This window comes from Canis lupus, chromosome 6 (genome assembly GCF_003254725.2).
Source record: "Canis lupus dingo isolate Sandy chromosome 6, ASM325472v2, whole genome shotgun sequence".
Taxonomy (NCBI): domain Eukaryota; kingdom Metazoa; phylum Chordata; class Mammalia; order Carnivora; family Canidae; genus Canis; species Canis lupus.
The window spans coordinates 40,253,717-40,280,363 of record NC_064248.1 but is presented as its reverse complement, the minus strand read 5'-3'; the positions used below and the strand labels follow the sequence as shown (position 1 = coordinate 40,280,363).

Sequence of the window (26,647 nt, the reverse complement as noted above, 5' to 3'; positions counted from 1 at the left end):
GCCCTGAGCCAATGGCAGGCGCTAAACCGTTGAGCCACCCAGGGATCCCCTTATTGCTAAAATTAGACTGGGTTCACCCTCAAGTCTGTTTCTAGTTCTCTCTTTTGTACAGAGGCACTGACCCGAGATGGAGGTGGAGAGTGCGTCACAGGCAGGTGTTTCTCTGTGGCTGGAGGTGTTCATGGAATGCCTAAATCCACACAGTGAGCTACTGGCAAAAAGTATCTTTAATAATCAGTCAGGTGATAACTCAGTTGGGTCTGCCTTCAATTCACCTTGGCAGCTCAATGTTCCCGCTGGCCCCTCACGTGTCCTCCTGCCGCAGGGAACCGCAGCCAGCAGGAGTAGGGCTGACTGGGCAATGCCCGACCTGCCCCCGACCTGCCCGGACAGCCATCCTGCAGCTGGGGTGTGGGGCGCCGTTCAGGCTGCGGGATCAATTCCGGCATCAATTCAGGAGAACTGCTCTCCAACTGTGTCCCTTAGGCGTCCTCCTACGTGCCCAGGGAAGGTCACAAGATCACATAACCTCTCGGTGCTCAGTTTCCGCCTCTGCAAACCTGGACCAGGGTCCCACCTCCAAAGGCTGCCTGCCTGTGCTGTGGTGTGGGGTAGGAGAGATTCCTGCCACACTCACCATCAGCCACCGCGGACACCTCGTCCTGCAGCGCCAGGATCAGCTTGGCCTCTCTGGTGAGGTACTGGCAGCGGCGCTCCTCATGCTGCAGCACTGTGGCGATGCGTCGGGAAAGGTTGTGCAGACAGTTTATCACTGACGGGTCCGCATTGGCCTGCGGGAGAGGCCACTTGTGAGTCAAACGCAGCGTACATACAGGGAGCACGCGTGCCTAGATGCCTCAAACCATGGAGGAACCCTCTCCTCCTTTTCCACACGGCCCACTCCAGGGGCCACTGCTGTCTCGTTTCCTATGTCCCCTCCACGGTCCATCCACCAACACCAGTGTGTTCAGTATCCTATCTTAGGAACAGATGCCTGGATGGCAACACAGAGAAGGGTCTGTGGGGTCCCCCAGCTGGTGAGGTGACAAAGGCATATCCCACAAGCATGCTGCAGGGCACCCCAGCAGGACCATCCAGGATGGGGTTCAGATCCAGCATCTACCAGGCCTGACAAGAGGTAGCCCACTGGGGCCATGGGGTGGCTGAAGACACAGGTCCCACTACCCACCTACTGTGTGATCACAGGCTTCCATCTGGGAATGTGTAACAGCGGCACCTCCCTCCCCAAGGAGTCTGACAGATCCTGTGCAGACCACAAGCCCTGGCAGTGTTTACGGTCACCAGTGTCCTGCTACTGCTGGTGGGCAGGACCAGGCTTCGTGAGAACTCAACCACACAGACCCCGTTACAACGGGGGCATGGAGCATCGGAAACGCAGGCCCCAGGCTGACTGTTGGTCGGACACACGGTCCTCAGAAGAGGCTCTTCCAACAGAAACAAGCCTGGCTAACAACAAAGACAGCAGGCTCCAGGCCACTCTTCTCCCCACAAGCTCCCTTGGCACCCCAACGCTAACTCCAGAACCTATCAGACGCCGCAGGGAGGGCAGGCGGGCACACCCGCCCAGGCCAGGGGTGGGGCAGGCAGCTGTAGGGTCTCTCAAGATACTCCACACAGCAGATAACTGGCCAACCATGACTCAGCATTGCAGGAGGCCAACAGGGCTGCTGAGTCACCCAGGGTGGAGGTGGGAGGAGTGAGAGGCACACATGGTGCTGCTGATCAAAACCTGGGCTGCCTCCCCTCCTGTTTATCTGGCAGGCCGGGCCCTATCAGCAGGGTGTCCACAGCCAGCCTTCTGGACCAAAACCCAGACTCAGTAAACACTTTCATACCTGCAATTGGAGAGATTTCCTGAACTCCTAGCAGATCTCATGTTCACAAACAGAATTCATACCTGGCAGCAGCATCTCTGTGCTGGGAGAGGAGTAAACACTGCCCTCGTGCTGTGCCCGCCCTTCACGTCAAGGATGGCCCCTCAAAATGTCCCAAGATTGTGGAACTGGAGGACCTACGTTATAAAGTATGTACAACTGCCTTAAAATACACTTTTAGAATAATCTGTCTTGGGACGCCCAGGTAGCTCAGCGGTTGAGCGCCTGTCTTTGGCTCAGGGTGTAACCCGGGGTCCCAGGATCGAGTCCCACGTTGGGCTCCTTGCGTGGAGCCTGCTTCTCCCTCTGCCTATGTCTGTCTGTCTGTCTGCCTCTCTCTCTCATGAATAAACAAATAAAATATTTAAAAAAAAAAAAAGAATCTGTGTCAAAATAGTCTCAGCAGCAAAGCAGAGGAAGGAGAATGATCCTATGCAGATGTTACCCCTTAAAGAAACAATCAAGTCACACCTGAGAGCCTGACCCTATGCTCAAGGCCCCATTGGCTGGGACAGGACAGTGTTTTAAGTCAGAAGCCCGAGCCTACCTGTCCCACATTCCCAGGCACGCGAGGGGGGGTCACCCAGGCAAGGCCCGATGACCTGCACTGGTGGGGTGTGGGGGGGTGTCCTGTTTGGCTTCACAGGCCAGGCACCACTCAAGGTGCCTGCAGAACACAAGGTTCCGTCCGGCCACAGTGAGAGAGGTACCACCCAGGACGGGCCAGCCCCAAGTGGGAACTCTTAGAAACACATTTGCCCCCATAGGTGATACAAAACAGCAGGAAATTTAGGGTATGACCTGTGCGACTCTTGCTCTCAAAACATGTACCAAAGGGATGCCTGCGTGGCTCAGCGGTTGAGCGTCTGTCTTTGACTCAGGGCCTGATCCTGGAGACCCGGGATCGAGTCGCATGTCGGGCTCCCTGCGTGGAGCCTGCTTCTCCCTTGCCTGTGTCTCTGCCTCTCTCACTGGGTCTTTTATAAATAAATAAAATCTTAAAAAAAAAAAAGTACCAAAAATGTAATGAGGGCTTCAGAGCAAATGTCCAATTTGCAAGCAATACATGAACAAGAGCAAGTACTAGGAGATGAATCCAAACATGGGCCATTCAGTGGGACCAAGGCAGCGAGACCTAATACACAGCCCATACCCTTGGGAGGGCCAGGTTTTCATCCTGGTCCAGACAGGCCAAAGGCAAAAACCATGGCAACTGAGGGAAGTTTCAACAGAGCAGGCACTAGCTGATACCCCATGACCACCAGCTGTATCGGGTGTGAAAGGGCATCACGGTGTAACATAAATGTTCCCGTTTCATAGAGCTGGCGCCTGAAGTACATACAAGGAACAGATACGAGGCCTGGGGTTTGCCTTGAAACATGGGAGCAACGGGCAGGGCCGGGGGCCTGACAACATCATGGGACATCAGAGTTTCACCACCTACTGTCATTGGTTTAGGGTTTAAAAGCCTTCAAAGTAGGGATCCCTGGGTGGCGCAGCGGTTTAGCGCCTGCCTTTGGCCCAGGGCGCGATCCTGGAGACCCGGGATCGAATCCCACATCGGGCTCTCGGTGCATGGAGCCTGCTTCTCCCTCTGCCTATGTCTCTGCCTCTCTCTCTCTCTCTCTCTCTGTGACTATCATAAATAAATAAAAATTTTTAAAAAATTTTTTAAAAAAAAGGCCTTCAAAGTAAAAAGTAAGTATACATCTTTACATGGCCATTAAAAGAACGTCCTACCTTACGATATCAACACTACATTATCTAAAATTCCTCCCACTCTTCAGCAGTGAGGCCAGTGCTGCACGAGGTCCTCCAGTACCTGGTTGCAGGCTGGTTTCACCTGGCGCCGATGCATCTATACTCTTCTCGGCTCTGGCCTCATCCTCACTCCTCACTTTAACAGCCACAGATGTGCCAGTGTAATAACTACCACCTTGTCTAACCATTCCCCAGCTACTGGATACCAGGATTATTTCCAGCCTAAGTATTTATTTTATAATATATTTTTAAAAGATTTTATTTATTTGACAGAGAGAGAACGCATGCAAGCAGGGGGAGCAGCAGCAGAGGCAGAGGGAGAAGCAGACTCCCCGTTAAGCAGGGAGCCTGACGTGGGACTCGATCCCGGAACCTGAGATCATGACCTGAGCCGAAGGCAGACGTTTCATGACTGAGCCACCCAGGTGCCCCCTAATGATTATTTTTAAAGTCTTCATACAACTTTAGAATCTGGTTGTTTTCCTGATTGCTACAGCCAGGGTGTCTCCCATTCTGCTATCACATGCTGTTTCCCGGAGCCGAGGGCCTGCCTGCAGGGTGGGGCCGTGGCTGCTTCTCACTGCCCATCCCACAGGGCCTATCAGTGCTCACAGACCGCATTCGTCATGATTTTTGGTCTTTTGTTTCTTCCTGGAGTTCTCTTTGGAGGTGTCTCCATTAGGCAATTTCACATATCATGCCCTATATTATTCACCCTGTGAAAATGCCAAAACTACAAAGGCAAAGGTCCCTCTTGGAACCACACACCCTAGGGACAGCCAGTGTTAAAAAAAAAAAAAAAAGACAAAATGATCGGTTAAGATTTTATTTATTCATTCATGAGAGACCCACACAGAGAGAGAGGCAGAGACACAGGCAGAGGGAGAAGCAGGCTTCTTGAGGGAAGCCCAATGGGGGACTCGATCCTGGGACTCCAGGATCACCCCTGAAGGCAGTACTAAACTGGTGAGCCACCCAGGTGCCCCTTAACCAATCATTCTGTCTTAACATACAGTTCCTTATTTATCGGCAAGGTTGTCTAGTTTTAAAAATTAAACTCCATTCCAAAGGACCTTTTCTCTGGCATTATTTTGGTTTTAAGCCATTCACAGTGAATGTGGTGTGGTCTCCACACACAGAGCCCTCAAAAGAGAGAAGCACCTTGAAACTTAAAATGATACCCGATTTTACAGGTGCCCTGCGTAGTGTTGTTTCTGCCACCCTGAAGACTTTCAAAGCACACACTGTTCCTTGTCACGGAGACTCAGTCACTTTGTCTGAGACATTTCTATGAAATGTCATCATGAGATCACATGTGCCCAGCCAGAAAGAACTACTGAGTATTTTATTGCAAACAGATAGTGGGATATTTCAAAGGAATTCCGTTATGTAACAGCCACCCAATATAAATTTCCTAGGCAATTTCATGGGCGTCCTTTCATGGGATGCCAGGGTGGCTCAGCAGCTGAGCATCTGCCTTTGGCTCAGGGCGTGATCCTGGAGTCCCGGGATTGAGTCCCACGTCGGGCCCCCTGCATGGAGCCTGCTTCTCCCTCTGCCTGTGTCTCTGCCTCTCTCTCTGTGTCTCTCACGAATAAATAAATAAAATATTTCCAATAAATAAATAAATAAATATTTTTTAAAAAGAAAATAACAATGTTGGTGTGAAGGTAGAGACATTGGAACACACACACACTGCTGGTCGGGATGTAAAATGGTGCAGAGGTCTGGTACAGTTCCTCAACAGGTTATCACATGACCCTGGAATTGCACTCCTAGATATATGCCCAAAGGAAAAGAGAACAGGTGTCCACACAAACATTTGGACCCAAATGTCAGTAATAGCGCTGGTCACAGTATAACACTGATGAACATGTATCGTCCGTAATGGCCGAAAGGCAGAGGTAACACAAACACTCGTCAACAGATGAATGAATGCATAAACTGTGGTCCATCCAAACAATGGAATAGAATTCAGCCACAAAAAGGAATGAAGTCCTGAAACGTGTTACCACATGGAGGAACTAAGTGAAAGAAGACAAGACACCAAAAGTTGCATATTGCAGGATCCAATTTCCATGAGATTGCAGAGTAGGCAAATCCATAAACAAAGTAAATTCTGGTTTCCAGGGGCTAGGAGAGGAGAGAAGAGGGGGAGTACGTGGTCTCCTTGGGGGGGCAATGAAAACGTTCTGGAACCGATACAGGTGACGGTTACACAATGTGGCTACGGGATGCCACCAAACTGCACACTTTAAAATGGTTGAAATAGTAAATGTTATGTGATGTACATTTTATTTAGAAAAAACAACGTGGGCAGACTCCTCCAGGACCCCAGCCGGGCAGCAGCTGGGCCAGCTCAGCAGTCTGAGCCAATGACACACTCACCAGAAACGAGCTACTGTCACTCTCCCTGGACTCTCCTCCCTGACCCACCCATGCTCTTCAGCCACTTGTACTCACTCACCCTCAGTGCAAACACCACATTAAAGAGAATCATGGTGGGAGCTTCCCTCTTCGGAGATGGATCTGTTTTTGAAACCTGTAAAAGGAATGGAATTGTAATGAGTAAAAGCCACCACATCCCAAGAAATCCTGTTTAGCGCTATTCTTCAGGCACGGGGAAAGGTTCCAGAATAGAGCTGACCCAGAGAAAAACAGAGCTCTTGGGTCTTTGAGAAGTGCTCAGCGCCTCGGTATGGGCAAGCAAAGGCAGCAGATACAGAAGGAGACGCAGCTGAGACAAGAGCGGGAAGGTCAATGCTATGATCCTGAGTGACGACACTACCCCAGTCAATGGAAGTCAGCTAAGGTGCCCACTCCCGACAAGACGGGGAGAGGCTTAAGCAGATGGGATGTTCTCTGCTGGGACTCTCCCTCCCCCATTGCTGTTTTCAGCATCCACCTGGGTTATCTATCTCGGCCAGGTATGGCAACCACTCAGGACGATTAAGAGACAAGAAAACGCTCAGAGCGAGCAGAGACCAAGGGGATGCTTGGATCCAACCACCCCAAGTCACAAACATCAAACAGAATACACGTGTTGCCGGGGGGGGGGGGGGGTCACATCTCGCTGGGCCATCCCAACTAGCTCTTTAACCATCCTGCTTATCACCCCAGTTTGGTCAGGTGCAACTCCTGGCAGGACGTCAAATCTCCCCCAGAACCCAGGAGTCAGCAATGGGGACTGCGCCCTGTCTGCAGGGCTCTGGGGAAGGAGGAAGGTGCCACCGTGGGGCCCGGTGCACCCAGCCATGGCCCTACGTCCTCACACCTCCACTGCCTCAGAAGCTCCTTCCTTGGGCTTATTCATGGATAAGATTTGAGAACTGCAAATTCTGGATCATATAAATGGAGCGAAATCTCGTCCTGTCTTATGAAAGCCCTGATTCAGCCTGCGTGCACAGGACTGACTAGCAGGTTCTGGTGTCAAATTCCCTTGGTGGGCAGCCCGGGTGGTTCAGCGGTTTAGCACCACCTCCGGTCCAGGGTGTAATCCTGGGTCCCGGGATCGAGTCCCGCGTCGGGCTCCCCACAGGGAGCCTGCTTCTCCCTCTGCCTGTGTCTCTGCCTCTCTCTGTGTGACTCAGGAATAAATAAATAATATCTAAAAAAAAAAATTCCCCTGGGTAATAATGCATTCAATCTTGCTAAAACCTCTCAGTACTGGAACATCTTCATCACAGAATGCACATACAGGGTTTAGCACAAATTGTAGGAAATAATCAGATTTGCTATGGCATCATTGAATAAATAACAAAAATGCTTGCACCACTTTAGAAACAGGTGTCCTAGATATCAGGGGAAGGCAGAAGTCAGGAAAGACCCAGATTACAGAGCCAAAGCCAGGAGCAGAGACTAAAACTACAGAGGCCTGTGAGGGTGTGAGGGTATGCAGCCAACTGCATGCACGGCAGGACACGATGGCTGCCCTCACCAGAACCAGTGTGAGCCACAGCCCCCCAAGGGCTCCAGAGCCAGGATGGACCATGCCTGCTCAGGGAGAGCTGTGCCTGCCCAGGAAGGGCCATATGTGCCCCAAGGAGAGCCATACTTACCCCAGGGAGAACCTCACCTGCCCCAGGGAGAACCTCACCCGCCCCCGGAGGGCCATACCTGCCCCAAAGCATGCTGCAGCAGTGTTGGGTGTCCAACAAACCGTACGTTATCAATCTTCAGTTCAAATTTTTGGCCACACATTTCAGACTTGGTTGCCAAAATTGTTGCCAGAATGACATCTGAAAACCTTAAAATTAAAAAAGGGCAGAGTAGAAATAAGTAAACAAAGTGTCACAGTACCATGCCCACCTGCCCTCAGAGGGGAAAGGCCTCAGGACATGGCAGCTTCGTGCGTGGAGTGCTCTACCCCCACTGCGGACCTGGAAGCTTCTATCAGTTGCCCTTTTGAAGCGATCCCCAAGATTAGGGACATAAAATCACCAGAATTACAAGGTAAAAGGCATGAAAAGCATAGACTGAAGGCACATGCTGTCATTTCTTGGCATGCTCTATGAAATTCAAGAGAGAAAACAAGTTGCAGTTTGCTTTTAAAGGGAGGACAACAGCTGGAGCCAGCACTGCCCTAAGTAGCCACTCATTAAGGCACACGAGGATTGGGGGGGCTCCCGACTGGCCCAGGTTTGCTGGGCTGACCCCTCAACCCCCAGGACCTCCCACCCCCAGGTGTGTAAAGGACAACACTAACTGCAGTGTGCTAATTACCTTCCTCACGGCACGGCTGCCCAGTCGTTCCCTCCTGAACATTTCAACCTTCTACTTTTTAACTAGGGAAGAAACTTTTAAGATGTGCAAAATCTGTAGGACCGATGATGTGATATGAACTTGAGGATGCACAGGACCGGATGCCGTGGTAAAGTGGGAACGGCTGTAGTGTGACAGCAGGTTTGGCTACGATCTCTGCAAACTACAGAGCTCATCCCTTCTCAAGATGCCTCTGTACACTTATGTCTCCCCACTAGCAACCCTGTGCCTTCCTGCCCAAGGGGATGCAGATAAGGGAGAGTCACCAGAGGGAAGAGAGTGCTGAGGGTGCTGTGCAGACTCTTATCTCAGAGCCCAGGCCTCCAACCTCCACTCTAGAAACACTCATGTGCTGTGTCTGATCAGGAGCCAGAAGGGAGACAAGTCCTGTGCTCATTTCTCCACCTGGGAAAGCATCTCTAACATCCAGGTCAGACGGGCACACTGTGCTGGGGAAGGTGGCTCCAGCTCCTCCAAGGCCATGCTCTGCCCCTGGGCAACGAGACCGCTACCGTCCTGAAGAGGCCAATAAGGACAGATGCTCCGGTGTGCGTCCTGGGCCTTCACTGAGGAGCTACAGTGAATGAGGGACCAGATGCTTCTCTCCTAGAGGAGCTTGCTACAGGACGGCGGCAACTAAACCCCAAAGGGAAGCTCTGTGGCCGACTGCGGCCACAGGGCAACTCTGAAATAGCTAATGAATGGCTCTGACATGAAGTGAGCTAGGAGGGGGTCAGTGCTCTGGGCTCCCACACTCGGCGGGGCTCACTGTCCAACACACCTGAAACCAGCCTGGAGCAAGGGCCTCGCTGTGTCACCAGCACCTACACTAAAGCAAGGCAGGCCGCTGTGGGACTCTTTCCAGGCCTCTCCCCCGCAGGCAGGATGGAAGCCAAGGGGGGCTGGTCACACTGCCCTCCAGCCTTCCCCCAGGACCTAAGTGGTCCTCTAGGTGCCTTTGGTCGCTCTGTGGTCCCCAAGCAAACCAGATGCAGGGGGTTGGGTCAGAACGGGCTGCCCTGCCTCCTGCACGGTCAGGACTGCAATTGGACCTCCTGATACCAATGTTGTCAGAGACATTGTGGGAACCTTGAGACCCACAGCTCAAGCCCTCGGCTGCCCAATGTGGGTCATTCTTTCCCAGGAATACCACTCTCTGGGAGTGAATAAACCAGAGATGGAAGATTCCAGAGTCTCAGGCAGGAGGCATTACATGCTTTCTTCAAAAACTCCCTGGCTCACTCTGTCCTGTAACTCCCACCTAAGGGACACAGTGACGGTGGAGAGGGCTCAGGATGGCAAGACCCTAATAAACACATCTGCTCTAGTAGCTGATCCAGTGCTAATATTTCATACGCTATCTAAACACACACTACCCCTCCACTCTGCCACCCGGTGATACAAGGGATACAGAGATAACAGACAGAAGAACAACTTCCTACCATTCCAGAGGGTTCACTTTTTCTTGTGATATCCAAAAATCTCCACTAAAAACCTCTGCTCCATCACAAAGAGCCATAGACAGGCCTCGGCCCTGGCCATTAGCCACCAGTCCAGGAACCCAAGTCTGGCTGTGAGATACAGAGGCAGACGGTGGTGGCCCAGCTCACCTTTATAAATATCCAAACCCAAGAAGTACCCTTCCAAGAGCCAAATAAAAAGCACTTCCCGTCTGAGTCCAGAAAGGACAGAACAGAGGAGGCCAACTTGAGAGCCGTGTACTGCTGAAGTGAAAAGCCACGCTGCCCTACATGGCCCATCAGGGAGGCCTCTCCGGGGTGGCCAGCAGGAGGGTGTTCAGCTGCTCTGCGTGTCTGAGCTAGTGTGACCCACACAGGAACCTGCTCACGGGACACTAATATCACACAGTTACGATAAAAAAAAAAAAACTTGAGTGGGTTATGCTTCACGTTCTGCGTCTGCCGACGTAGCACTCACCAAGTCAGAGTTCTATCGTGAGATTTGGGGGAGGGGACATAACTGATGGAAACAGCAAAGTAAAACAAAAATAACTGACAATATTTGTTTTCAGAATTTACAAAAATCCTTTCCCCTTGCTTTGAGGAGGAACAGCCTGGGAAATATGTTACAACAGAATAAAACAACTGTTATAAAAACTAACATTCCCGAAAGAACTTCAAAGTTCAAAAAACATAAAAGCATTTGAGATGAACCAGCCCAGCTGGAAAACAGGCAGGGCCTTCCACTGCTGCTGGGATACTCATTAGGGGCTTTTCCTCTGGCTTGACAAAAAAAAAAAAAAAAAAAAGAGAGAGAAAGAGAGAGAGACAGTGTGGAAAGGAACTCCCTTCTGCCCCCGGCCGTTTAAAGGGAGAGGGGTGGCTCACAGATGCTCCAGGCACCCCCAATAACCGGGGGGATGCCCCATCAGGGGCACAGGGCAGAAGGGCCATATAAGCTCCACAGGAACACGTCTGCCTCTCACGAGCACACATACATCTAAGTCCAAGCATCACATTCAACACCTGGTCCTCAGGAGAGGCCTCCTACAACTCCTCTGAGAAATGAAGGCAAGAAGCAACGACCAAGGGTCTCTGTAGGGGGAGGCTGCTAGAGAGGTAAGGAGCCCTGTTCTTGCTTGCCTACCACCCTCCTGGGGCCACTGGAGCCTTCCTGGAGGAGGGGAGGTCTGTGTGCACACCTGGTCCCAAAAGTCTCCCTGGCCCTGGCCAACGTTGTCTTGGCCTCCCAGGTAATGTGGAAAAGCTGAATAACTCCAGGTGGAGAAAGGGCAGAGGCCGTGGGAAGCCTGCGTGCTCATGGGGGATTGGGCAGTGAGGTCCGAGCCAGAGCCTGTGTGCCTCGTTAGTCATTCTTCAACACTGAGGGCGATCAGGAGTTAAGCACAATTACAAGAGAGGCAGCAGGAATCAAGACAGGCAGGTGGTGAAGTCTTGCTCTTACCCTGCAACCAATCGCTCATCGGTTGGAGGACATGGCTCGCTGGAATGGGAACAGGACCATCAAGACCAAACAAACACACCGATTTTAAAAATCATGAATCATTACAAGGCTGTTTCATTAAAACGGTATTAACGTCTAGCAGAAGCACCACCGTAAATGTTAACTGCGGAGAGCAAGGCTGAGCAACTTACCGGACAAGAAAGAAGAGACAGACGCTTGCCAAGGGGAAGACTTACCACGGTTTTCTCACAAAAGCTCAGACTCCCACAGGTAAACAGAGCCTGGGCACAAGTGAGAGCCCGTTTTCAGAAGCAAGAGCAAGGCTAGAAGATCTGGGTCGGAGCCCAGCACCACACACACTAGCCGGACACCCACGCACAAGCACTGCATCTCGGGAAAGTCCGCAGAGATTCCCGTCCAGAAAAGCCTTATGAGGACCGCAGGATGCCACTGAACACTCGGCCCCAACTCTTGAGATACTGTGACTGCCTACACACCCGCGCTCACTGAGCCTCTGCTCAGCACAGAACCACGGGCCCTCTGGCAGCAAGGACGCTGTGGCGAGTCTGTACGTGATGTATGGGACCTCCGCGCTGCGCAACGTTAGTTTTTTAGAGACTACGTTTAAAAGAGTCACGTTACTGTGCAGCGGACTATGTTCTGGGACAGGCTGCTTTCCCAGTATCCAGGACACAGAAAGGAGGCCAGACCCCAGACTGGAGACAGCACTGGAGGGACAAGAGCCGGCCGCGCTGTGGGGCCTGCTGCTCCCACAGCTCTCACCAAGGCACACAAGCCACAGACCCACGTGAGAGAAACACACAACAGGGAGCTCCTGTTTTCAACAGCTCCCAAAGGTCAGTTCATCAGTGTGCACAGTATGGAAGGGGTAAGACGTTTTGTGGGCCTTCCCAAGATCACCCTGGTCAGAATCCCCTAGAAGCCCAAGTCCAACTCCTACAACTTTCATCTTTGGCAAGCAGACAGGTCACAACAAAACCCCTCTACTTTCAAAAGGGAAGAAGCATGTAGGGCTTCCAAGTATCAGTAGCCGTCTTTTCTAACGCTGTGGAGGTGACATGTTAAGCCCCCCAACCCCCGCGGCATGTTCCATGAACCTGTGTCCGCCCCTCTGAGGGAGGCAGAGGCACCAGCCAGTACTCTCACCAAGACCCAGATGTTCCCACAATAGCAGACCTGGGAGGGGGAGGTCAAGGTGCCTTGCCACCCTCAGGCAACTTAAGAAGACTGAGGGTGGTGGTAAACTGAGGCTGTGGTACGAGGAAGGGGCCCAAGATCACACAATGCAGGTGCACAATGAGAGTCACACCCAGAACCCAAACCACTACTTGTCCCAGCACACGGCCTGCAGGCATGAGCCTGTGTGGATGCGCCAGCATAGACGTACTGGCTGGGCCAGGAAAGGGCTGGGGGATGCCCAAGCTTGAGGACAACACTGCTTATCTGTCTTCTGTGCATTGACTTCAGGTCTAGGAAGCAGGGACCACTTCCTAACACGTGTCCACACACACACTAGTAGGAGCAAAGCTATCAGGAGAGGCCTGCTGGGGCCCCCTGTGCACCTGGTATAGAGGACCAGCAGCGTGTCAGTGTGCAAACCCTCCCATCCAGCGGAGGGTGTGGATGTGCCCCAAAGCTGACCCACTACTTAGAGAGGGGTGGGCAGCACTGCCACCTGATTCCACCGCCCCCACGACACCAACTGAGAATTAAAAGGTATGGCCAGAAATCTTTCATGCTTCCAAGGTCTTCTGGATGATATCCCAAGTAAAATGATTTCTGAGTGTTTCAAAATGAAGTCGACTCTTCTCCAAGCTACCAGCTTCCCCTTCTCTGAGACAGTACCCAGAACAATCCGACTGGGAGGGATGGTGCCAGTGACACCCTTTGTGACTGACAGCAGGCTTTCTCCATGACCTCTCCTGATGGTTTTTGCCCCTGCAAGTGTGGTGGATGCAAAATGCTATTAAGCATGACCTCCCCAGGGGCGCCTGGGTGGCTCAGTCAGTGAAGCATCAGCCTCGGGCTCAGGTCATGATCCCAGGGTCCCGGGATCGAGCCCCATGTCAGGCTCTCTGCTCGTCAGGGAGCCTGCTTCTTCCTCTCCCTCTGCCCCAGGGTGTGCTCTATGTCTCACTCACTCCTTCTCAAATAAATAAAAACCTTAAAAAAACAAAGCAATGCATGAGCTCCCTGGTCCCCAATACTCATCCAACAGGAGTGCTACAACTTTCCTACATTTGAATTTCAAACCTTAAAGACAACGGACAGTATCCATTTTCTTCTCTCCTACTGAATTCTATGAGGCTTTTTTTTTTTTTAATAAAAGAGTTTACTGTGTTTCTTTTTTAAACCTGACAGTTAATTCTTATTCCCTGAACCAGCACACACGCTAAGCCACTGTTGTCCAACAGAACTTTCTACAGTGGTGGAAATACTCTAAATCTGAACTACTCAGATAGTAGCCAGTAGTCACCTGCAGCCCCCAAGCACCTGAAATGCAACGGAGGAACTGAATTTCTTTTTTTTTTGAATTTCATTTCTATTTAAATGGTGACTTCACGCCTGGGCAGCACAGCCCGCATCCTCATCCCTCCAGGGCAGGGCCCATCTCTCAGCACACTCAAGATCCTGCACGAGTGGCCTATTAACATGGCTTCTGTCTGACAAAACAATAAGCAGGGACATTCTGCTGGTTCCAGAAAAAAAGCACCTTAGACCCCTGAGAACACTGTACTGCTCCAGGAAGATGTCTGAGCCATGACACGGCTCCCCAGGCACCAGAGGCTTGGCAAGCCAACGTGACGAAATACAGCTGGGCGCTCAGAGGTATTACGCGTATCTCTGAAAAGAAGGGCAGGTGGGGAGTGGGATCATCAGATGCTATGATGTGCTACAATTACCAAAGGAGGTAATTCTTAAACTTAAGGAGAGAGTACGGAGAACCAGCTCTTATTGAACAGGGTATCTGTGATCCCGATAGGCCCACAATGTCTTGCTCCCTTCCCATGGTTTCTCCTCTTCTTTATGCCAAATATTGAAATAATTCTCTAGAAACTTTCTCTTAGTCTTTTGTTACAAGCCTTGAGAGTTAACAGCAGGGATCAGGCACTGCCAGCCTCCCAGGAAGCCCACAGAGACCTTTCCCAGAGCACTTTCTGCATCTTCTGCAGCCTGAGCCTGACATCTGCGGAGCTCGGGGAAGGGCAAGCAGGTGGCCAGCCCTCCTCTAAACAAATCTATGCCACAGGTGGAGGACAAAATGCACCCACCCCACGGGGCAGGGCAAAAAGCTTTCTGTGCACCTGTAGCCAAGTGGAGTTTGTTCCAAGTGGCCCACGTCAGAGGACACGGTGAGCACGGCTTCTACATCAAGCAGGACCACCCATGGATGTCCAACGGTCAGTTCCCCGCACCCCCTGCCCTCTCCTTCAAAGCTTGCTGCCCTCAGAGGCAGTCACTGGTCATGCCAGAGGCCCCCAAAATCCTCACAAAAAAGGCTAAAAACCAGACCTGTGGAACTGCACAATACCATGGCAGGTGTGGTGCCTCGTCATGAGAACTGAGGAACTGAGGAGACTGTGCTCGTCCACTCCACGGCAAAGGCCGGGTGGGGGCCTCGGCTACTCCGCCATGGCACGGTGCAGGCTGTCTTCCCCTCATGCATGTCCCAGCTGTGTACAGAGGCACCAGGACTGGCTACCTAAAATCCTTCCTCCTTCAACTGGGCCTGTTACCACGTACTAAGCTTTACAACGAACATAAGACAATGACCACAGTGGTCATTTCTGATGCTTGCCACCTAACAGCACTTCCCAGGAAAAGCAGGGGGAGGACACACAGGAAGGAAAAGACCTGGGACGCCTGGGCAGCTCAGTGGTTGAGGTCTGCCTTCGGCTTCGGGGTTCCCGGATCGAGTCCCGCATCGGGCCCCTGCAGGGAGCCGGCTTCTCCCTCTGCCTGTGTCTCTGCCTCTCTCTGTGTCTCTCATGAATAAATAAATAAATTCTTTAAAAAAAATTTTTAAAAAAGAAGGAAAAGACCTTTCACCTCTGCCCTAAAGGAGCAAGGGTCACAGCAGCCCTGGCTCTCAGCCCTCCTCACCACCTGAACAAGCACCCACATGTGACCTCTGGGCACACACTTGAGGAGTCAGGTCTGAAGACAGCACCGGGGTCTGTTTCTCTCCCTGTTCCTCTCACAGAAGACAAATGTTCTCTCTGGTCTCATCTGTTCTCCAGTCAGCTTCACCCAGAACCAGTTCCACGGCTGGAACGTGTGATCAAACTATGCAGCAAGTCAGACATTGGTGGCACCCCCTCAGCTCTGTACAACCTGAAATACCCACCCAACGGGAAAAGGACAGCAGGTTTCTCACGGGAGACCACCTCTGGGTCCCAGGCCTGGGGGCAGGACGAGCCCCATCACAGTGACTGCAGGCTCTTACCTGGAATCACCGTCCTGGTCGTCAGCGTGGTCTCCAGTGTTGTTGACGGCATATCTGCTACGAGGCTTATCTGAGTGAGGGCAAAAAGGGGAGAGCAGCTAGAAAACAGGATCCATCCACATCCAGGAAGATGGTGACAGCTTCTAAAACGTGGTGTAGGGGCGCCTGGGGGGCTCAGCAGCTGAGCGTCTGCCTTCGGCTCAGGGCGTGATCCCAGGCCCTGGGGTCGACTCCCGCCTCGGGCTCCCCGCAGAGACCCTGCTTCTCCCTCTGCCTGTGTCTCTGCCTCTCTCTGTGTCTCTCATGAATTAAAAAAAAAAAGTAAAAAATAAAACGTGGCGTATATACACAATGGCCATAAAAAGAACAGAGTTCCTGATACATGCTACAACACGGAGAACTGGAAAACATTAAACTCAGTGAAGGGAACCAGACACAGAAGGACCAATACTGCGCTTACTTTTTTTGTTAAGATTTTATTTATTCATGAGAGACAGAGAAGCAGAGACACAGGCAGAGGGAGAAGCAGGCTCCATGAAGAGATGCTCCTCACTCAGCAAGAGGAGTCCACTGGAAGATCCTCTCCCTCCGTGCCTCCCCCCACTCCGCGTGCTCACATATGCACATGCTCTCTCTTAAATAAATAAATCTTTTTTTTTTTTTAAGTTATATTTTCCGGACGCCTGGGTGGCTCAGTGGCTGAGCGTCTGCCTTTGGCTCAGGGCGTGACCCCAGGGTCCTGGGATCGAGTTCCGCATCAGGCTCCCCACAGGGAGCCTGCTTCTCCCTCTGCTTGTGTCTCTGCCTCTCTCCGTGTCTCTCAGGAAAAAATAAATAAATAAGATCTTTAAAAAAAAAGGAAAAAAGAGGAAAATATGTTCACTCAGTCATAAAACAAATGTACATCAAAACCACTATCAGGACACCTGGATGACTCAGGTGGGACTCCATTTCAGCTCAGGTCATGCTCTCAGGGTGGTGAGACTGACCCCCACCACCCATGGGGCTCCACGCTGAGCACGGAGTCTGCTTGGGATATGTTCATTATCCCCTAGATCCAACCATCCTACTTTGGGGAACTGATCCTCTATTCAGAAAAATGATAATGTTTACAGAAAAATACATTGATACTGCTTGTATTAGCCAAAGTTTTGAGACAACTTTTTTTAAAAAAAATATTTTGAGAAAGTGAGAGAAAGGTAAGGAGCTGGAGGTGAGGCAGAGGGAGAAGCAGGCTTCCCACCGAGCAGAGAGCCCAACCTGGTGCTCAATTCCAGGACCCCGAGATCATGACCTGAGCCCAGGGTGGATATTTAAACCACTGAGACATCCAGGCGCCCATGGAAACAGCTCAAATGCCCATCAACGGAGGACTAAATAAATCATAGTTTGTTCATCCCATGACTCTGACCATAATCCCAAATGTATATTCAAGATGTAAAGTGAATAAGAAAACAACAGGGCAAAAGTGTGTGTAGTGTGTTCACTTCTGCTTAGAAAATAAAACATGGGGTGTCTGGCTGGCTCTGTCAGAAGCACATGCAACTCCTGAGCTAAGGGTTGTGAGTGGAAGCCGGACGTAGTATGTAGAGATTACTCAAAATAAAAATTTGAAAAACATAGGATTTTTTAAAAAGTGTGCACATGCTTGTGTTTACACGGAAGGTTCAGGGAAAATGCACAGGAAAACAGTAGCAGCAGCTGCCCCTACGAGGGAAAAGGAGTGCCTGGGGTTCAGTGTGGGAAAGATCGTCCCTTTCGTCATCTATACCTTTTGTACCTTTAAAACCTGTACCATGTTAACGAATTTAAATGTAATTTTAAGACAAAATGTAGATGAAGAACTGCACATTCGTGATAGTGACAGACCGCAAGCGACCTCAGTGTGTATCCACAGGGGAAGGTCGGGGTGGGGGGGATCTTTCTACACCCTGGGAAGGGCTCCACGGAGAGAGGGGACCGTGGCAGGACTGCGCGCGGCCCTACAGCAGGGGCAGGTGCCCGAGGGCAGGTGCTGGCCCGCGAAGGCGGAGCGGGGGTCCGGGAACGCAGGGCCTCTAGGGCCTCTACCTGCAGGTTCGTGTTACTCAAGCTGACAACGTTCCTACGATGCTTAGATACACACTTAACGACTGGAGGCACTGCTGGGCGTCGGCGGGTGGGATTACCGTGATGCTTCTGACTGTGCTTTTCCGAACGCATGGAGCAGGCATTGGCCTCAAGGTCCACCGCGTGCCCGCTGGCGCGCGGGGGCGGGGGGGGGGGTGTTGAGAGGAGGGGGCAGGGGGGAGGGAGAGGAGAGGGGAGGAGGAGGTGGGAGAGAAGGGGAGGGGGGAGGGGGGAGAGGGAAGGGGAGAGGGGACGCAAGGGAGAGGGGAGGAGTAGGGGAAGAGGCTAGGGTGGGGAGAGTGGAGGAGCAGGGAAGAGGGAGGAGCAGGGGGAGGGCAGGGAGGGAGGAGGAGCAGGGGGAGGGCAGGGAGGGGGAGGGGAGGAGCAGAGGGAAGGGGGCAGGGGCAGGGGGAGGGGGGCAGGTGGAGGGGAGCGCCGGGCCCCGCGCCCGCGCTCACTTACTTGTCTGGGACGCGGGGTGCTCCTGGCTCCTCTGGAAGGGGTACCTGAACAGCAGCTTATTGCCCCTGCTGCCCGAGCTCACCAGAATCACGCTGATGGGGCTGGTGTTGTCGCCCATCGTGCCGCGGCGGGGGGGCGGGGCCGGGGCCTGGGGGCGGGGCTTGTGCCGGGGGCGGGGCCGGGTGCCCAGAAGCGGGTGGGGGCGGAGCGGGCCGGGCCGGCGGGGGCCCCGAGGAGGCCGGGCCGCGGGGCGGGAGGCCCCGTGCGGGGCGGAGGGGGCCTGACGAGGTCGCGCCCAGGGCCGCAGGACGGGGGGGCCGCGAGCCTCCACACCCACGCCCGCCCCCCGCGTCCGCCGAGTTCCCGAGGCCCGCGCGACGAGGCCAAGCAGCCCCGCAGAACACGCCTGCGCGGGGGGGGCGGGGGAGCGTCCGCGCAGGCGCAGGGGACCAGTGCGCAGGCGACCTGAGCGCACGCGCGGGGCCGGTCGGAAGGCGGGGCGCATGCGCGGGGCCGCCTGCCAGCCCGGGAAGAAGGGACCCACCCCCCGGCGTGGACCGGGCGGAGCGCGTTCCGTGAGCCCGCGGCTCGAACTCCATCCAGGTCGGTAAGGAACGGAAGTTAAAGAAGTGGAAACACCTCCTCAGGGGGCCAGAGCCCCAGGTGACAGCTTCCAGGAGGCCCCTGACCCCACAGGGCTGGGGCGCGTGGGTGACACGCCGCCTGCAGAAGTCAGGTGGCACTTAGAGACCTCGTCCCCCGGGGCGCCCGGAAAGTCCGCGGAGGAGGGAACACGTGCGCGTCCCGCAAGGGAGTCGTGTCCGGAGCTCGCGGACGACACAGCGGACCTAAGGGCTCAGCAGAGAGCAGAACCGCCGACGGACAGCTGGGCGCCCGGGGCGGGCGGCCGGGGCAGGAGGTGTTTGAGCCACGCCTGGGTGCAGGCATTCAAAAATCATACACAGAAGCTTAAAAAAAGTGGGCAAAGGATATGAAAGGCCATTTCTCCAAAGAATGCAGACAAATACCCAGCAAGCTCATGAAAAGGTGCCCCACATCCCTGCAGATACACGTCACACCCGCGGGCACGGCAACCTGAGCCCAAGGAACGGGTTGGCGACCCCGGGGTCACCTGCTGCGGGAGTCACGGGCCTCACCTGCTGCTGCTGAGAACCCGAAATGGTGCAGCCACCTTGGAAAACAGGCGATCCCGAAGGAGGTTGAACACGGGCTTCCCGTGTGGCCCAGCCGTCCCCCTCCTAGCTGTAGACCCGAGACCAATGAAAACATCAGCTCACACAAACTGCTATGTTCACACAGCATCATTCAGAGCAGCTGAAATTAGCTGATGGGTCGACGATACAATACGGTATAAGCCAAACAATGAAATAGTATTCAGTCATAAAAGGGAACGAAGTACGCGGGTGCGATGGAACCCTGGAAGCACACACGCGTGTGGTTCCACGCATCTGAAATGTCCAGAGCAGGGTTAGCTACAGAGAAAGAAAGTAGAGTAGGTTTTGGGCCGAGGGTTGGAGTGTGTGGCTGCTGGGGCACGCATCTCTGCGTGATGAAAATGTTCTAAGATTGATCGTGGTGATGGTTGCACAGCCCTCTGAACGAAAACCCACTGAACTGCACGCTTTATTTTTTTTAAGATTTTGTGTATTTTATTCATTTGAGAGCACTTGCACACATGCCTCTCTCTGTGTATCTCACGAGTAAATAAATAAAACCACTGAGCCACCCGGGCTGCCCCCCTTTTTTTTTCCTTAAGATTATTTATTTATTTGTTATCACAGATTCTGCAGGCCTTTTTACTAGTCTCGTAAAGTTTTGATTTTATGGAAAATCCACAGGTTTCTGAGTTCTTCAGTTACCAGGAAAGTCCCTAGGATGGAAATGTGGGCACAGGAGGAGGAGGTGATGCCCCGGGAGCTGGGGCAATGCGGAAGAGGAAACTGTCGTCTGGGGGACAGCCAGCTGCAATCAGGGCGGCCTCTCTACAGGGACACTGGGAATCTGCGAGGACCTGCACATGGGGTCCAGGACTCTGGTGCAGGCCTCCTTCCTCTGAGTTCCCTGACCATGCTGCTGCCCCTTTGGGCAGTTTCATGACTCCAGAACTTGGGAGAGGAAGCCTGATGTCCAGTGGCTGTCCCTGACCTGGGGGAGGGCCCAGACTTGGAGGAACCCAGCATTCTCCAGTTGCTGACTCAGGGCCCGCTTTCTGCTAGTAACCTGCACAAGAGCATCTGCTGTTTATTTTTCTGGCTCTATGGTTAATATTTTATCAAGAGATTGGAACCCATGAAATGTAAAGGGAGACCACCAGGACCCAGGCCACAGAGGTCCCAAATGCATCCCTTCCTAGACTGCCCTAGCAGGGCTCAGGTGTGAGGCTCTCCAGGACTGGACTGGAAGGAGCGGAGGTCTGACTCCCACACCACCCTCCCTGGCAGCATCTCAGGGTCCACGCTGGTCTGCCTCACTGGGCTATTACAGCAGTCAGAGTACATGTCATTCCCTGGCCAGTCCAGTCTGGTGCTGGCAGCTGGAGGGACCCAGGGTAGGCTGGCCCTGCTTTGGGCCTCCCCATCTGTGACACAGTTGGAGCAGGTGGCTTCTAAATGTGGTCCTAGCTCAAAGCCCTCACAGTCTCCTAGACAATGATGTGCCCAGGGCTAACCTTCGCTCACAGCCTCAGACTTCCCTGCTAATACCCCATGCCTCTACATCCTCATTTTAAATTTAAATAAGTCTGTTTAGTAGCCTACTTTTTTGAAGATAACTGGATTCTTGGAAACCAAAATTCCTGACCCTTCCGCTCACCCTGGGTACCCCCCTGGGCAGGGCTAGGAGGCCACTTGGTGGGTCAGGCCTTATCAGTCCTGCCACTTGTTCTGGGCCCAAGAGAGCTGCCACTGCCTGTCAGAGGGCCAGGCGGGCTCACATTTCCTATTTCAGACCCCTCAACCTCTGCACCTTCTCCGCTGCACTGCTCCTGCCCAGAAAGCATCACCCACTCACCATAGTAACTACAATAATCTTGAATTCAGGACACCTGGGTGGCTCGGTGGTTGAGCATCTGCCTTCAGCCCAGGGAGTGACCCCAGGGTCCCAGGACCAAGTCCCACATTGGCTCCCCGCATGGAGCCTGCTTCTCCCCCTGCCTGTGTCTCAGCCTCTCTCTTTCTGTGTCTCTCATGAATAAATAAAATCTTTTAAAAAAATCTTTTAATCTCGAATTCATGCTGCCGTGTCTTAAGGTCCTGTGGCAACAGATCATCCCTCCTAGCAGTGAAGCGGGAGCTATTTTAAACCCCACCTGACAGGTTGGTGATGTTGAACCGGGGTTTACAAGGTTAATTAGCCTGGCCAGGGCCACCCAGGAGCTGCTCTCAGGAAAGGGTCTCTTGACCCCATCACAGCCTTCTGCTGAGGCACCAGGGGCCCTCTGAGCTCAGCCCCAACTACACCAGCTCTGTGTGAGCCCAGAGCTTGGAGTTCAGCAAGTCCCAGTGTCCTGGAGCACTGCCCAGCTCGGGCTCCTTGTGTCCCAGGTGGAAAAACCCAGGCCGAGAGACAGAAGAGACTTGCCTGAGCCCCAAAGAGCCAGCAATGTGGCCCACTCCAAACCTGCATCTCCTCTACCTACGGGGCTGGTTCCCTCCTTCACCGAAACTTTGAACATTTCATAACCCTCCTGAGCCTCGATTTCCTTATCTTAAAGCATGTAATGATAATAAAAAAAAAAAACTGCTCCCACAGAGAGCTGTGAGGACCAAACACCCAACATGGGGAGTGTTTGGTGCTGTACCCGGAATTCAGACAGCACACAGGACAGATGTCACTAAAGCCACAGCACACCTCACCTCACACCGTGTGCAAGACCAGTCCAGGCGGGCTGTTGCCCAACTTCAAAGACCAAACAGTAAAGTTCTTACAAGGTAACATGGAAGGTTCTCTTCACCTCCGTGTCCACCACAACGATTACATCACTTTTTAGGAAATTGAGTTAAATTTCGCATAATGCAAAACTAATCATTCCAAAGTGAACAATTCAGTGGCATTTTGTATATTCACAGTGCTGTGCAACCATAACCAGAGTATTTTAATTATCCCAAAAGGAAACTCAGTACCCATTATGCAATCACTGTCCCTTCCCCTCCCCACAGCCCCTGGCACCCATCATCTGCTTTCTGTCGGAATGGATTTGCCCGTCTAACATTTCCTATGAATGGAATCATACACCATGTGGTCTTTGGTGTGTGACATCTTTCACTTGGTGGAATGTTTCAGGGTTCATCTACATTGTAGCAGGTGTCAGTGCTTCATAGAAAGCACTTCATAGAAATATTCTATAGAAAATATTCACTTTATTCGCTTCATAGAAATAAAGCAAATAAAGTGGATAATGTCTCACTGAATGGAAATACTGTAATTTGTTCATTCACTCAACTGATAGACATTTGGCTTTTGTAAATAGGAAGGTACAACATTTTTAAATAGGACCAAAAAAATAACTAAATTTTACTGTATTAAAATGATAGACTTTGGGACGCGTGGTGGCTCAGGGGTTGAGCCTCTGCCTTCAGCTCACGACATGACCCCAGGGTCCCGGGATCAAGCCCCACATCGGGCTCCCTGCGTGGAGCCTGCTTCTCCCTCTGCCTGTGTCTCTGCCTCTCTCTGTGTGTGTCTCATGAATAAATACATAAAATCTTTAAAAAATAAAATAAAATGATAAACTTCTGTTCATCCAAAAAGAGTATTAAGAGTAGACTTAGGGGCACCTGAGTGGCTCTGTCGGGTAAGGGTCTGCCTTCGTCTCAGGTCATGATCCCTGGGTTCTGGGGTTGAGCCCCGCATGTCAGGGTCCCTGCTCAGTAGCGAGTCTGTTTCTCTTTCCCCCTCCATCTCTCAACCCTCACTGCCCCCCACCCCACTCCTGCTGTCTCTCTCTCGCTTGTTCTCTCTCTCAAATAAATAAATAAAATCTTAAAAAAAAAAAAAGAGCAGAGTTAAACAACAGAATTGAGGGAGATATGACAGAAATCTGACCAGGAATTTTTTTTAAGATTTATTTATTTATTCACTCATGAGAGACACACGGAGAGAGGCAGAGACACAGGCAGAGGGAGAAGCAGGCTCCATGCAGGAGCCTGACGTGGGACTCGATCCCGGGACCCCGGGGTCATGCCCTGGGCTGAAGGGAGATGCTCAATCACTGAGCCATCCAGGCGTCCCTGACCAGGAATTTAGACCCAGACTGTATTTTAAATTTCTATAAACAATAAGGCTGGCAACACAGCAGAAAAACAGGCATGAGATGGATACTACAAAAAAGAGGAAATGTTACAGCTGAAACTATATTGGGTGTCAACTATAATCGAATAAAATTTTAAAAGAGGAAATCCAGTTGAACAGCAAATATGGGAAAAGGGACCCAACCTCATTAGTCATCAAAAAAATGCAAGTTATGAGCACTGCAGAAGCACTAGACACCCACCAGAAAAGCTAAAACCTAAGGAGAGCAGGAGGCCGACTTGAAGAAATGCCTGGAAGGATGCTCCCACACAACAGCAGTGGGGCTGACAGGCGGTCTGGCACTATCCACTGTAGTTGAAAATACAGCTAGAAGCAGCCCTGGAAACAGTAACTCCACTCCTGGAAATAGGCCCAGTAGAACTGCAGGCCTGTGGCCGCCAAGAGGCACGTACCAGAATGTTCATTGCATTGTTGCTAATAGCCAAGACCTGAACAGCCAATATCCATCCCCAGCGCAGTGGATGAACTGCGGTCTGTTCCTACGAAGAAATACAGCAGGGGACCCCAGGGGGGCTCCGCGGTTTAGCGCCACCTTCAGCCCGGGGCATGACCCCAGGGTCCCGGGGTCAAGTCCCATGTCCTCCGTGCATGGAGCCTGCTTCTCCCTCTGCCTGTGCCTCTGCCTCTCTCTCTCTGTCTCTCATTAATGAATAAATAAAATATTTAAAAAAAAGGAAATACAGCACAGCAATGAAAATTAACACCCCACAACATGGCTGGGATGTCACGGACACGGGTGAAAGAAGGCAGACGCAGAAGAGGCCCATGGTATTGTTTCACGTACCTGAAGGTCGGAAGCAGGCTCAAACAACTGAAGCTTAAGAATGCATGTTTGGACGGTAAAATGTGACCAAAAAGCAAGAAAGTAAGTCAGGGTAGGGATCACGTTGGGGGAGGATGGGATGCTGAGCATCCACTTTATATCAATTCATTAAGCTCTACATGCAGCACCTGGATTATATTTCACAACAAAAGAAAAAGAAAGAAAGAAAGAAAAAGAAAAGAAAAAAAGGATGGGACGTTTGCCCACAACAGTGGTCTGTGGGGCTTTGCAGCTGAGGCTAAGGACAGGCTGGAGGCTCTGCCAGGGGAGAGGAGGCCCCGAGGCCCACTGGGGGTGAGGCAGGAAGGCACCCCCATTACTCCTGCTGGGAGACAGGCGGCTTCTGGGGAGGCCCACTCCGCCTCCAGGACGCGCAGCACCTGCAGCCCGGGAGAGACCCCTACCTGGTCTGTGGAGCTAAGAGGAGGCATCCGTGAGATGCTACTCCTGCCCTCGATGCCTGACGATGCCACCATCTCACATCTCAGGCACAGAAGAAACGAGTAACATGCCAGCACCGTGTGCGGCGCACGGAGAGTGCTCAATACTGGCTTATACGTGCTTTCCATGTCACAGGCCTTGTCTAAGCCAAATTTTCTCTAAGAAATGGTTCAGCAAAATATCTGTGATCAAAAACTCCTTGTAAAGGAGACATTTGCTTCTGATTCTATAAAAAGTCCAGCAAGGTTTTGTGCAGATACCTCCTTGCCTGACTCCAAAATCCATATGGAGGGGCAGCCCAGGTGGCTCAGTGGTTTAGCGACACCTTTGGCCCAGGGTGTGATCCTGGAGACCTGGGATCAAGTCCCACGTCGGGCTCCCTGCATGGAGCCTGCTTCTCCCTCTGCCTGTGTCTCTGCCTCTCTCTCTCTCTCTCCCTCTCCCTCCACTCCCGTGTGTGTCTCTCATGAATAAATAAATAAAATCTTAAAAAAAAAATCCATATGGAAAGGCAAAGGAACTAGAATAACAAAAACCATTTTAGAAATGAAGAACAAGGTGGGGGGATTATTACACAATCCTTCACACTTGCAATGAGCTATAAGCTATAACTCACAGAGCACACACTGCATTCATTTAAAGTGCAGTTCAGGGGCCTGGGGGGCTCAGTCAGTTGGGCAAATTAACTGACTCTTGATTTCAGCTCAGGTCATGATCTCAGGGTTGTGAGGTCGAGTCCCAAGATGGGCTCTGCACTCAGTGTGAAGTCGGCTTGTCCCTCTGTCTCCCCATCTCCATCCCCCTCTGCCCCTCCCCCTGCTTATGCATGTGTGCAAGCGCTCTCTCTCTGTCTCGCTCTCAAATGAATAAAATATACAAAATCCATAAAAAATAAAGCGTGCAAATAAATAAGTCAATAAAGTGTGCAGTTCAGTGGGTTTTCGTACAGAGGGCTGTGCAACCATCACCACGATCAATCTTAGAACATCATCACGCTGAGAGACGCTGCGTGCCCCAGCAGCCACACACTCCAACCCCCGACCCAAAACCTACTCTACTTTCTTTCTCTGTAGCTAACCCGGCTCTGGACATTTCAGATGCGTGGAACCACACGTGTGTGTGCTTCCAGTGTTCCTTCGCACCCACGTACTTCGTTCCCTTTTATGACTGAATACTATTTCATTGTTTGGCTTATACCGTGTTCTATCGCCAACCCATCAGCTGATTTCGGCTGCTCTGATGATGCTCTGTGAACATAGCAGTTTCTGTGTGAGCTGATGTTTTCATTGGTCTCGGGTCTACAGCTAGGAGGGGGACAGCTGGGCCACAAGGGAAGTCCATGTTCCACTGCCAGGCCCCCTGGTCAATTTATTTCTTAGAGTAAGAGAAGGCAGTTCCGGGGCACCTGCCTGGCTGGGTTGGTGGAGTGTGCAACTCTTGGTCCTGGGATTGTGAGTTTAAGCCATTGGGTGTAGAAATTACTCAAAAATAAAATCTTTAAGGAGCACCTGGGTGGCTCAGTCAGTTAAGTATCTGCTTTGGGTTCAGGTCATGATCTTGGGGTCCTGGGATCGAGCCCACATTGTGCTCTCTGCTCGGCAGGGACTTTGCTTCTCCCCCTCCCGCTACCTCTTCTCCCTTTGCCCCTTCTCTCCCCTCTCTTTCTCTCTC

The 26,647-nt window shown here is 52.1% G+C and overlaps 1 protein-coding gene across 5 annotated transcripts in view; it reads right to left on the bottom strand.

Moving 5' to 3' along the window:
* NPRL3 (NPR3 like, GATOR1 complex subunit) overlaps positions 1–19,720 on the bottom strand; it is a 38,370-nt gene extending 18,650 nt beyond the window's left edge. Inside the window, exons 1-6 of one of the 5 annotated variants that reach the window (XR_007411039.1) lie at positions 19,539–19,720; positions 15,811–15,880; positions 11,343–11,381; positions 7,773–7,902; positions 6,124–6,198; positions 638–791 (exon numbers count right to left, since the gene is read on the bottom strand). Coding sequence is in view for 4 of the 5 variants with exons in the window: in XM_035717331.2 (XP_035573224.2) it covers positions 638–791; positions 6,124–6,198; positions 7,773–7,902; positions 11,343–11,381; positions 15,811–15,880; positions 19,539–19,707 (637 nt within the window). In the remaining variant the exon portion in view is untranslated. Of the gene's footprint in view, positions 1–637; positions 792–6,123; positions 6,199–7,772; positions 7,903–11,342; positions 11,382–15,810; positions 15,881–18,381; positions 18,542–19,538 lie in introns of those variants that run through there. The other 4 variants (XM_035717331.2, XM_025417234.3, XM_035717332.2 and 1 more) reach the window with 4 other exon arrangements.
* Positions 19,721–26,647: the final 6,927 nt, after the last annotated feature.